The 12,360-nt window shown below is 33.3% G+C and overlaps 1 protein-coding gene across 6 annotated transcripts in view; it reads right to left on the bottom strand.

Moving 5' to 3' along the window:
• The window catches only part of LOC128998481 (PAX-interacting protein 1), a 48,009-nt gene that overhangs the window by 8,519 nt on the left and 27,130 nt on the right, over nt 1-12,360 (bottom strand). For 4 of the 6 annotated variants that reach the window (XM_054424625.1, XM_054424626.1, XM_054424630.1 and 1 more), the window contains 7 exons: nt 11,836-11,961; nt 7,306-7,434; nt 5,559-5,790; nt 4,554-4,735; nt 4,067-4,176; nt 2,130-2,276; nt 1,194-1,378 (listed from right to left, as the gene is read on the bottom strand). In XM_054424625.1, the coding sequence (XP_054280600.1) occupies nt 1,194-1,378; nt 2,130-2,276; nt 4,067-4,176; nt 4,554-4,735; nt 5,559-5,790; nt 7,306-7,434; nt 11,836-11,961 (1,111 nt within the window). The remainder of the gene's footprint in view (nt 1-1,193; nt 1,379-2,129; nt 2,277-4,066; nt 4,177-4,553; nt 4,736-5,558; nt 5,791-7,305; nt 7,435-11,835; nt 11,962-12,360) is intronic. The other 2 variants (XM_054424628.1, XM_054424629.1) reach the window with 2 other exon arrangements.

Genomic DNA, 12,360 nt, shown 5'->3' with positions numbered 1-12,360 from the left:
AAAAACTTTTACACAGACAATTCCCATGATTAATTGTTACCCTTGACTTCATTTTTTTCTAATGATTTGCACATTGAATATTTTAGTTTTTGGCTATTTCTTTACTTGACCAAAGGAGAATATACATAATGAAACCTTCCCAATATTGCTTTAATCTAAAAACTAATACCTCAGATTACCCAGCACTAAAATTAGCCGGTGAAGATATACAAATTATTGAGAACATTAAATTTCTAGGGTTATACATAGACAGTAAATTAAGCTGGAATGATCATATTGATCATGTGGCAAATCGAATGTCAACAGGCCTATTTGCACTTTATCAATTATCAAAATTTTGTAAACTTGAATCACTAAAATTGGTTTATTTTGCTCATATTCACTCACATTTATCCTTTGGTATAAGTATTTATGGAGGAACATCACAAGCTAATTTAGACAGAATTTTAATTCTCCAGAAAAGAGCAATCCGCATTATGTTAAATTTAAATTTGGATTGGCAAGATTCTGCTAAGAAAAAATTTGAAGAACTAGGCATAATGACTGTATATAGCTATTATATCTATCAATGTATATTATATACTGTCCAAAATTCAAATAATGTCTCACTGCACTGGTAGGGGATTCTCATCAATACTGTACCAGAAACATAAATAACTATGCAACACCTTCCCATAGATTAAGATTTTTTGAAGAAAAAAAAACCAATGTATATGGGTATAAAATGTTATAATGCTCTTCCAACAAAATTAAAGGACCATACAAAAACTACCAAATTTAAAAATAAGATAAAAATGTACTTTTTAACTAAACCCCCGTACTCAAAGAATGAATATTTCCTTCTACATAATATATTAGAATAAGAACATTTTCAATAGTGATTATGTCTTGAACTTTTTTAGGATTAAGTATTATGATTTTGATCCAATGTAATGACGCCATTTGTGCACATGTTTGCAAATTATGAATAAAGTTGATTTCATTTCATTTGCAAGTATTTAAATTTATGTATCTGCATTCCTTTCTCCGATTTTCTATTAGTGTCTCTGCAAACATGAGACGGTTTGTCTCAAAATTTCCATTATTTCAAATTGACCCTTGAATTTCTTAAAAAGATGTTTAAAATAAATAATAGGCTATAGGATAAATTTAAGTAAAATACTTTGTTGAGAATAATAAATTATTATAATTACCCATTAGATGAGGGACAAGGATATACTCGATGCGAAAAGGATTTCCCAAGTGATACTGCTGGTATTTGTGGCTATCTGGTTGTTGAAGACAGGAATAATGGCCAAACAATATTTCATTCAACCATTGGACATTGACAACAGATTTGCCCAACTCTCTTGCTCTTCTGTATTTACTGCCATCAGGCCTAAAATTACAAACAGTCAATCAATAACTTAAAGGCATGTTTAGAATAAACAACAGAGCCCAGCAAACTACTCAAACACTAGGCTAATTCACTGAGCTTTACTTGTTTAATATCCAACCATGCTATTTTAACTGCTAATATAACTTAAATTAAATTAATAAAATTAAAATAAATTAATGATAATATAATAAGGGTATAATAAATGTAAAACTTAAAGAAATATGACTTGGTTCTGGAAATATTTTAGTCAAAATGCAATCATACCAATTTAAATTCACTTAGTCTGCAGGTTTGCTGCGGAAGGGGTATTTACTTTTTAGGATAATTGTATAACAGAGGGAAAAGACCATAGGAGAGGTTTATTAATTTCTCTTAATAGATATTGTTATTTCAGGTGGAATAACACTTTTCCAAAAATGTCTCCTTAGCAAGATATCCGCCAATTTGATTTTTGTGTTTAAAATTTAATTCTGAAAAATTATTTAAGATATCTTTATGAAACTTGGTGTACAATTGTATTAAGTCGAAAATGTATTTACAAAAAAATAATTACAAAATATTCTTTGATTTCAAAATGACACCCATTTAAAATTTAAATTTTGTAATAAAAAAAAATTATTTTTGAGTTTTGTTTTATTTTGATCCAATAAACCTATTCCTGAATTCATGTACTTACTATATATGGACATCTTATATATTAAAATTTTGTTTTGAAATCAAAAGGAAATAACAGAAATAAAACATAACTTACCTTCGACAAACCAAAATATTATTTTGGCTTGAAAGATAATTTGTCAGTTTGGCTCCAGTTGCCTCAATCATTTTCTTGATTTTGCTGCGTTCTTCGCCTTCAAATCCAGAATAAGTGATAATCAAGTTTCGGCAGGGTTTTTCCTCGCTAAAAATTGAGAGAATATTTGATTTCTTAAGCCAAATAGCAAAATTATAGTTCTGAATTCATAACCAAAATATTATAATCAAAATAATACAAAATGTGACAATTTATTAACCACGAAGTTAACTATATTAGTAGTAAATAGCACTAGAGTGATTCATTCTAGTTCATTTATGATGCCAAATTAATCGGACAAGTACACGTTCTTAGTTGATAGAACCCTACAGTTATGAATTAGGTTTGTGATACAATCAAGAAATCAGTCTAGATTACATAAACGTTTATACAATACAGTGCAACCTCAATATAACAAATTCCAAGGGACCAATAATATAAAATTATATAGAATATTTCGTTGAAAAAAGCGATTTGTTGAATTAAGGTAAGGTGATCTCAAAATTCCTACATCAAGGTTTATATTTACCATTGTTTGACCTCATCAACATTCTGTGAAATCATATTCAGTATTTTTATAAGGCATACATAATAGACAACATGAATGACAATTCTACCCACAAAGTAAGGAATGTTCAAAGCAAACTTTGCAGAAAAAACAGAAAAATTAAATGCCTTAAACCGTGTGTTGTATTTCATTGGAATCATTAATTAGGCTTTGTTTATATTTTTGTAAGAGAAAAAGTCCATCGTCAGTCACAAAACTGAATCCCACACACACCGCATAATCTAAACTTTCCAGAAACTTGTGACGCTTGCGTCACAGCGAGCGGAGACGCATCAGACGCTAAGGATAAGCTGATTGCTGGAGAACGGGGGAGGGGGTATGAAGCGCAGAGACAGAGTACAGTTGTGTTCCGAAGTCAAGAGGGTGTAGGCGCCATGGTCAAGGCTGGACTCCATCGCCGAACTGATAAGTTTTCCTTAGTTTAAGTAATTTTAAAATATGTTCTAATTTTTTTCAGGAAGGGGGGGGATTAAGGGGTTAGGGAACTATTAATTATTTCAGTTTAACATGTAAATTCTACTTTAAAGCACACTCGTACCCATAAGGTACGAGTGGAAGTTTTCAGAGTTCTTTTCCTTATTATATTTAATTAGATGCATTAGAAATATTAGATCATCAAAATGGCTGTGATATGGATGTGGTTTGGCTCAGTAATTAATTTAAGATCTTTATTATTCAACTCAGAATATCGCTAGCAACACTAGATTGATTATATGAGCCTTTACGATCCTTATGAGTCCAGTACCGTTGCTATAAACTATAGTAGCACGCTTCAAACCGTACAAATTTGTCTATCAATACTGATCAGAGTGCCATCTATGTTGAAACACAATTGTTTTTTGTACATTACATTTGATATAATGAGGTACAGTTATATTTGCTATATACAGGGTTAAATTCCCTATATTTATAAAAGTTTTAAGTACAAGAAGTTTGATAAACCGAGGTTGATTTTTTGTGCCAAGATTAAATGCCTACTTTAATTTTGGTAATCTTGATCTTATTACAACACTATGTTAGTCATTAAGTTTAGTAATAGTTTTATATTGACCCCATTTATGTATACATATTGTATATAAAAATAAATAAAGATTATTTTGATTTGATTATAACAAGTTTGTTTTGCAGTTGTAAATACAGTCTATTTATTATGTAGAGACGAAATAGACATGTCTTCTTTTGGAGAGTTCTGGGTTTTTGAAAATTTGTATTTTAAGAAATTTTGTCATACAGAGGTTTGTTATATTACATTGTAGTGACTACATAATTCCTCCAAACAACCAGAGCCTATTGCAACTCCATATGATGAATGTGTGGTAAGTAAGTGTACCTGTAAGGGGTAGGGAAGTGTAAAGCAAGCCAGGGAGGCAGCACTTGCTGTTTGAGGCAGACGTCACTTAGCCACTCTGCAGTCACACAGCGCTTCCCATCTCTTATTCCCTATATCAACAACACAAGATATTACTTATTCATAAAAAAGAACAATATTTATTTAAAGCACTTGGTTTAATTTCAATTGTCGGTTTTTGGATAAAGAAGTAGTTTTTCCAACTATGTGCAACATGTGTGGCCAAAACGTTATCCATTTAGTTTACACTTATTAATCTTCAGATACAAGATACGATCAATTTCAGTCTGTCGTTGACAATAACGATTGCCACACAACCAAAGTAATATCAAGAGAAAAACTCTCCTTGTCCATACATCAAGTTAAAATGTTACAAATAGGTTTACGAAAGAAAATTTAATTTAACATTTGCATTGATCATAACTAAACGCAAGTAACTACAATCAAGTAACCTGTGATGTCCATTTACCTGCTGGACTAACGGATGTTTCTGCGTCTGACAGATGATATGGGTAACACGCAGAGTATATGAACCCTCGACTTCTCCCCCGTACTCCGTAATGCAATGGGTCCACTCTGAGATGTTATCTCCAGTGCGATCGTACTCCACTATCAAGAAGATGCAGCCCAACAAAAACATGTCTTGAGGTACTGGAACAATCATTGACAAATCATATTCAACTGTAGCTCGGAGCTCGTGATTCACCTGAAATTTAACTTTTTGTGACAGTATCTCTAACTTGAAGACAGGAGTAAGAAATTTTACTAATTTCATCATAATCCCTGACTTGTAGTACTCAGGAAACAAAACTTAGGTAGGTTAATAAAATAGTAGACCAATATTTTGAATATAGAGATTATTTACGTCACCCGGAGTTACGGTAAAGTGTTTTTCACACTTTTGATATTTTCAACTCCTTGGCTCTGTCTTGAACTTGAAAAGTAATCTTTAAACATTCTATCAGAATTTTACTAAGAATTTACAAAAACAAACCCTTACATTCATACACTATTTTGTTGGGTCACCAATTATTTATGTATGGTAAATATAAGAATCCAAAATAAACCAAGTTATTTTGTTCTATAACAAGGTATTACAGTAAAACTCCTATAACTATATCCTGTGGGTCAGGAACGTTTAAATATATAACAAATTTTCATTCATAAGAAAATTACGATAGTTAGTTGTGGACATAAATTACATAGTGTACATGTGAATGACACTTAGTATAATTTTATGTACAGTGCATGCATGGCAATGCATACTAAATACATTTTTATAACTGCAGCGCTGCAAAGACCTTAAGTAAAAATAGCCCAATACAAATTTTAGTTGGCGGATAATGGATATTGACCTTTAAAAAGTTATGGTTAATCAAGGTTCTCAAGTTAAAAAAAAAAAAAACTGATTGGCCAACTGTTAGTTGTAAGAAATAGGCTGCTAACCTAAAAGATTGATTGCTTGGAAGCTTACATTTTAAATTAGGGTTGTGGCCAAAGAACTGAGGTCTCTGATGATGTTGGGGTGGTTGAGTAGCCGCAGCACTCTTAGCCAATACTGCAGCCACTCGAGCTGCGGTCTGAGTGTAGGGTGGTTTGTTGGCTGGTCCTAGCACGGCTGGGGGAGTTACTGGGCCACATTCAGTCTTCATAGTCACTCCTACACGTACAGGCACACTGCCACTCTGTACTCCTACTGGTCCTCGCTAAAACATGTTACAGTGTCAGGCTAGATCCAACAACTAATTCATCTGGAAGTGAACGCAACGATAACAAAATGTGAGACGGACACCTTTTGATAAACATTGAATATCTTTTTATCACAGCACACAAAAACACTTTATAACGGGTTTAAACTTACCTAACTGTTGCAAGGAGGTATTCTATGAAATATCAATAATTATCGACTGTAAATTATTACAAATTATTAACAACACTTTTAGAAATAATGAAAATACATAGAAGCATTCAAAAAAAGCAATGGTGCAGGTTTTATACATGTGACAGATACCTAACAAAGAGTATCTACTTATGGTAAGCTCAGATTTGGTATGATGATGATATGTGCGAGGTGATTCATGAACAAGTGAAAGGACTTTTGTATAAGATAAATAGAATGTAACAATTACAATTTGAGATATTTTGTCCTTTCCAGTCTCAGATTTTCTAGAATAGCTAATAACTTTTTAAACCTCTAAACATGGTTATTTTTTTAACAAAAAAAAAACCCATATATTCAGCTATAAGACTTGAGTGAAAATAAAACTAAGATAATGATATCACAAATAAAAAAGTGGCCACTTAGGACACTTAACAGTTAACAATATATAATTACAAGCTATTAAATATTTCATTTAAATACATATATATATATATTTTTTTATATATATATATATTTTATTAAATATTTTATTGGTTGTGTTGCTAGCCTAGTGGTTAGCGTCTCGGACTTCGGTGCGGGAGGGACGGGTTCAATCCCCGGCACATCCACTAAACATTTCTCTCGTGAAATGCCACTGGCATTGAAGAAAAAAAATGAAAAAAATCAAATTATTCATATAGCTTGGATAAAAAATACATATTTTTGAATAAATGTATGGAATGTTCCCAATTCAGCTTGAGTAGCCAATAATTTTGTTTTCTACAGAGAACAAAACCTGACACTGCTAAGCACTATATTGGAGCTTAAAACCTTATTTTAAATATTAAAACTTAACTATTTTACACCACAGTCCTGCTAATCCGAAACTCACTGATGTGAATGTCCGGCTACTATGAACCAACTGTCGGGGAAAAAAGGATGCTGTACTTTAATTAAAAGACAAAGTTATGTTCTGAAATACTAACCAGGATATCTAACCGACCGTGAATCTCAGAAACCGTTAATTTTGATGACCAGAAAAAGTTTGTGAATTGTATCTGAATTTTGTGAACTGAGAAGTTTGAAATAATCGTCTATAACACATGGATGAGTGTCCACTCATAAATGTCATAAACCGGTTCTCATTTTAAGTCACCTTGAAGTAAGAAGAACACGATCACTGGAAATTATCACGATATTGCTGTGATCGTGGGAGACAATCACGGTTTATTCGTGATCGTAGGAGTTATTTATGGACATTTACCGTCATAAAAATACGCTGTTTTAAATTTCTTTTACAATTTCACTGCTTTTACAGTCCAAATTAGCAGGACTCTGGTGTCTCTGGTCCAGTATGTACCATCTGTGTAGGGGTTGGCTGAGGGGTTGGGGCAGAGGTGGGAGGGGGTGGTTGTAGCTGCTGAGCTATGTGCTGTGCCGTCATGAGTCTTAGTTGTCCTGCAGCACTGCCTTCTACACTGCTGGACATCTGCAACCATCAGTCACACATGCACACTATGTACCTCTATCCATTATGTTCTCCACTTTCAAAATCATTATGTTTTTTACTTGACCACTTTGCATAAAGTCATTAAATTACTTTTTGTCATCCTGCAACAAAAACAGATGTTTCAGTACATGCGTTGCAGAGCTTAAGTAGCGCTTTTGATTCCTAGGGCAAAATAATTAGCTCATCGAGAACATCAGCTGTACATTTTTAAAGCTATTAAAATTCTTCCACTGATTTTGCCAAAGAAAACAGTTTCAATTAGAGATGGGTCGGCTCTCGGCTGTTAATGTCAGTTGTGGTTTAAAACCGAAACTGTTGACATAAAAAGTCGGTTTATCTGTTGTTGTGCAATATCTTTGCTGCTATTACATTTGGTTTGTCAGATGTTTGTTTACGACTTCCATAATTGATTACTAGGGCAATGATGCAATTACAATACCATTAATAGTCCGGTTTCATAATTTATTACTAGAGTAATGATGGAAACCCATTAATAGAGTTTCATGAGTACTCAACGAATTTCCCATATAGGGAATAAGCTGTTACCGTAGTACTCATGGTAAGACCTGGACCCGTGCACAATAAGCTGTTCTAGCTGCGCTGCAATCCCATGGTTACTTAAAGCCTGGCCCTCTATTAAAAAAAAAAAAGACCTGGACCCGGGACCGATTTATTTTTTTGTTTTGAGGTCCCTAGAGGCCAAAAACACCATTCGCTCAAATTCATATACACATGTATATATGTCCGTTAACACGATAACTCGAGCAAAAATTATCCGATTTTGAATAAATTTTTTACAAACGTGTAAACCTACATTTATTCGAACGAGTTAACGAACCAGCGTGATCCGATATGGGAACGGGGGTTTATGGGGGGTTTTATGGGGTAAAATTGGGGTTTTCCCATTTTTGCCCATAAAAACATAAAATTCAGCAATTTCTGTTAAAACCTTTTGCAGAGCTTAAAAAACAAATTATTTAGTATGCTGAAGTGCCACCGGCATTCCATAGATAACGGGAGAGGAGCAAGGACACCTCAGTCATGACCACGCATCTACCCGTGCTGCATCGTAGTGTCCTGTACTTGCCAGTTATCAATATTTATACAATGTCCCTCCGTGTTTTCGTGTTTCATGTTTTATGTGCGAGTTTTGGGTTTACCGACGACCTCAATTTGAGTGAAATGACATTTTTAACAGCCTAATGATAGGATTTTAATCCCGAAACCAGTCGCCTAATACGACAATAGGATCACTGATGGACAGGTAATATAAACCGTTTAATTTAAATAATAAAATAAGTAAGTAAGACTCTATGACCATTATTGCATGTTTTTGGATTAGTCCTTAGAATTCATAGATGGTTTTACTATTATTTTATTCATTATACAATTTAAGCAGATCTTTTAAAAACTAAATCACATAGTTACAGTATTTTGATGTGTGAATCTGCTTCTTTTACATTTTGTACTAGGTTCCTAATGGGTTTTAACCTCTTATAGGAATGAAAAGAAACTATTATCAAAACAAATATGATTCAGTTAAATGTTATTTCCAAAACCAATGGCGGACTAGTGTATCCACACGACCGAAAAAATAATCCCGCTCACTGGGTTGAGAAATCTCGTTAAATCCCGCTTTAGAATTATGAAAAATCCTTGTTTTAACCCGCATAATTTTTTTATGTTCAATCCCAAGTGTTATATTTGACGTACAGTAGACTCTCGCTCATACGGACTAATGTGGCGGACATCTGGTCCGGATTACGAAAAATCCGGACTATCGAGAGTTGAGCAAATACAGTACTGTATATAGCTGTTTTTTTTTCAATTTTGTTCCAGGTCCACAGTATTGATAGCCAGGCAAATGCAGTTCCACCGGGAATAATTTTTACTGCCGTGTTATCCGATTTTTTGATTATCCGAGGTAGTCTCAGTCCCGTTTAGCTTGTATAATCGGACTTCTACTGTACTGTGCTGCTAAAAAAAATCACGATTGCCGATCCGGACAAGCGGGAGTCCGGACAAGGTCGATCCGGATGAGCAAAAATCTACTGTATCATGTTTTATTTTTGCAGCAACAGTTGCAATAGTTGTTTAAACATTGCTATTATATTTTGGTACAGAGGTTTAATAAATTGGAGTTAGGTTTTCTCTAAAATTAAATAGAAAAAATCAAAATAGACGTCACAGCCGAAAATTCTGTTTTATCCTGTATCCTGTTGTAATCCTGCTCATGGTCTAAAAATCCCGTTTCCGGGATAATAATCCCACGTATGGAATCACTGTGGCGGTTGTGTAACTATTTTATACAACAGGTTTAAAGAACAACAGATGTTTAATCCGCAAACTTCCCATTACAGAATCTAGTTAATTATAATGTTTACTCTATACAGGATGACAATTAAGCCTTGGGACGACTTTATAACTTTAAAACTAAGAGATATCACAATCAAATTTGGCATATCATTACTGGTAATAGTGAGATCTACATTTTTGTGTAGATGATGATTAGATGCTACCTATGGGGGACGGCCTATAGGGAGTAAATAAAAATATTTAAGGTAAGCATAGGCCGTCCCCCGTAGGTGACATCCGATCACCATGTACACAAAAAAGTAGCTCACTATTACCAGTAATGATATGCCAAATTTGATTGTGATATCTCTTTACGTTTTAAAGTTATGAAGTGGTCCTGAGACTTAATTGTCACCCTGTGTATTAGTGCTTATTACATTATGATGTATGTTGTGCAACTCAAAATTTTGCGGGGTGGAATTTTACCCCCCTTGGCTAAGACGTCAGTTTTGCTTTGGGGGTAAAATTTCGCTAACCCAGAAAAAGTAAATAAAAATAATACACAAATGCACTGTGCAATTTCCGTTGGAACACATTAGGACTTTTAAAATCAAATCAGCCATATTATTTCTACATTGTTAATGATCACAAGGCTGTTATTGAATCACACATCTATTGCTTGTTACACTTCATCCAATTGACTGCCAAGTCAACAGAGAAGCTAAAAAAATATGTCAATCAATATCAAGTTTTGAGTCAAATTTAATCACTTCAATAAAATGTATAGTTGTATTAGTTGTTAAACAAATATATTGCACATGCACCATACTTAATGACAGCTATAAAGTAACAATTAGTTGAAATGAATGTATTTTTAAGATACTATAAAATATAGATTCTATCAGTTTTACGTTTTACCAATTAAGATTTACTTACAAAAGAACAAAGTTTTAGTGTGGCCATTTTCAGGATTAACTTGCACATTTACATATTGTTTTTGATACACACCAAACTTAAATTTTGTAATCACCATGGAAGATGTTTCAAAAGAAGAGACAACAGCCCTTTAAAATAGAAATAATGTTTCACTGCACCCTTTAAAATGTCCTAATATCAATCTTAATATTTTATTTTAACTAAGTAGGGAATGCATTTAATCAACAAATTTCTTGCATGCATTCACTGAATAGAGTTTATTGAAATGAAACCTGACTGTTGACATATTTAAAATGAAAAATCAATCATTAAGGATGGATAAACAACAAGGGATACTAAGGATTTTAAATTAGTCTTTTAAAACTTGAATAATTGTAACCAATCAAAAGAGAGGTATTGATTTATAATTTGTGTAATTTTAAATATTGTTTTTTTCAATATCAAAACAATCTTAAAATTATATACACTTCTTGCAATTGAATTAATAATGGAAATCTTAGAATAATAATTAGGTTTAAGGAAATTTACATTGGATTTGTTTATATGCAAGCCCAAACTATATTGACACAAGGATTTAAAAAATCACAGGGCTTACATTAGGTTTAAGGTAATAATAGAACATGAGGAATGTGAAATACTATATCCCACAGAAATTTCAAAGCTTCCATCTTTATCAGTGAATACACCACATCATTTTCACTTGTTTAGTTGTTGGGAACACTGATACTGGTGAAGGGGTGAGGAGCCTAAAATAGCCCATTCTATATTCTGTTATTAGCTCAAATTAAATGTTGTTTAAATACCTTAGTGGTCTTGTAAAATACAATTTCTTACAATAGCCTAGTTGTTTAAGGGGTTAAGTTTTAGATAAGTTCGACACAAAGATGAAGATATCAACTGTTTACAAATAAGTCAACAAATGTCAAGACGTCAAATTTATTTGGTATCCACTCAGAAACGGAATAAAAGAGTATAACGTCAACAGCCAACAAGAGTTAATTATAACAAACTTTAATGATACTCCACAACGATATCGAGTTCTACAGAAGAGTTATAGGAGAGATAAATTACATGCGTGTTACGTGTTATGTGTTAAAGTCCCAACGTAAGTGTTAGCAGGAGCAGGATCATGCCATTGCCAACCGTCACCTGAGTGTTGCTAGCGCTACCGGATTGACCCGTCTGTAATCTGATGCTCAACATGTTTGCTAGAGCTGTCTTAGTTTTAGCATTCACCATGAAGGCTTGAGACTGGCCCGCACCCTGCTGATTTCCCTGGGAGTAGCAAAACAAACCTCAAACTAACACAATGTACTACAGTAGTCAGCAAAACTAGCAACTTACACTGCCACCTCTACCCCTGGGGAAAGGAACCGGATTGGAAAGGAATGTTGGGTCTTAAATTACTTTAGTCTACAAAATGATTATTAGTGGTTAACTGAATGTAAATATGGCCCTTAAGATATGTAGAATATAAGTTTAGCTGTGATAAGTTTTTGTAGGGGTGTGTGAATATTTGATAGTTCAAATAGTTTAACAAATAGTCTATTTTAGTATTCGAGCCCAGCTGCATACTAAAGGATACGTTTCAAGATTTAAATAATCAATAAACCTAGAAATAAACTTCCAATGAAAACAAATTGTGAATATTGTATTTGTTTATTTAATATCCAA

The sequence above is a fragment of the Macrosteles quadrilineatus genome, unplaced genomic scaffold (assembly GCF_028750875.1).
Source record: "Macrosteles quadrilineatus isolate MER2022 unplaced genomic scaffold, UCM_ALF_1.0 Scaffold_7__1_contigs__length_78375512, whole genome shotgun sequence".
In the NCBI taxonomy this organism is placed as follows: domain Eukaryota; kingdom Metazoa; phylum Arthropoda; class Insecta; order Hemiptera; family Cicadellidae; genus Macrosteles; species Macrosteles quadrilineatus.
Note: the sequence above shows the minus strand (reverse complement) of the source record. Positions and strands in the feature narration are given on the sequence as shown.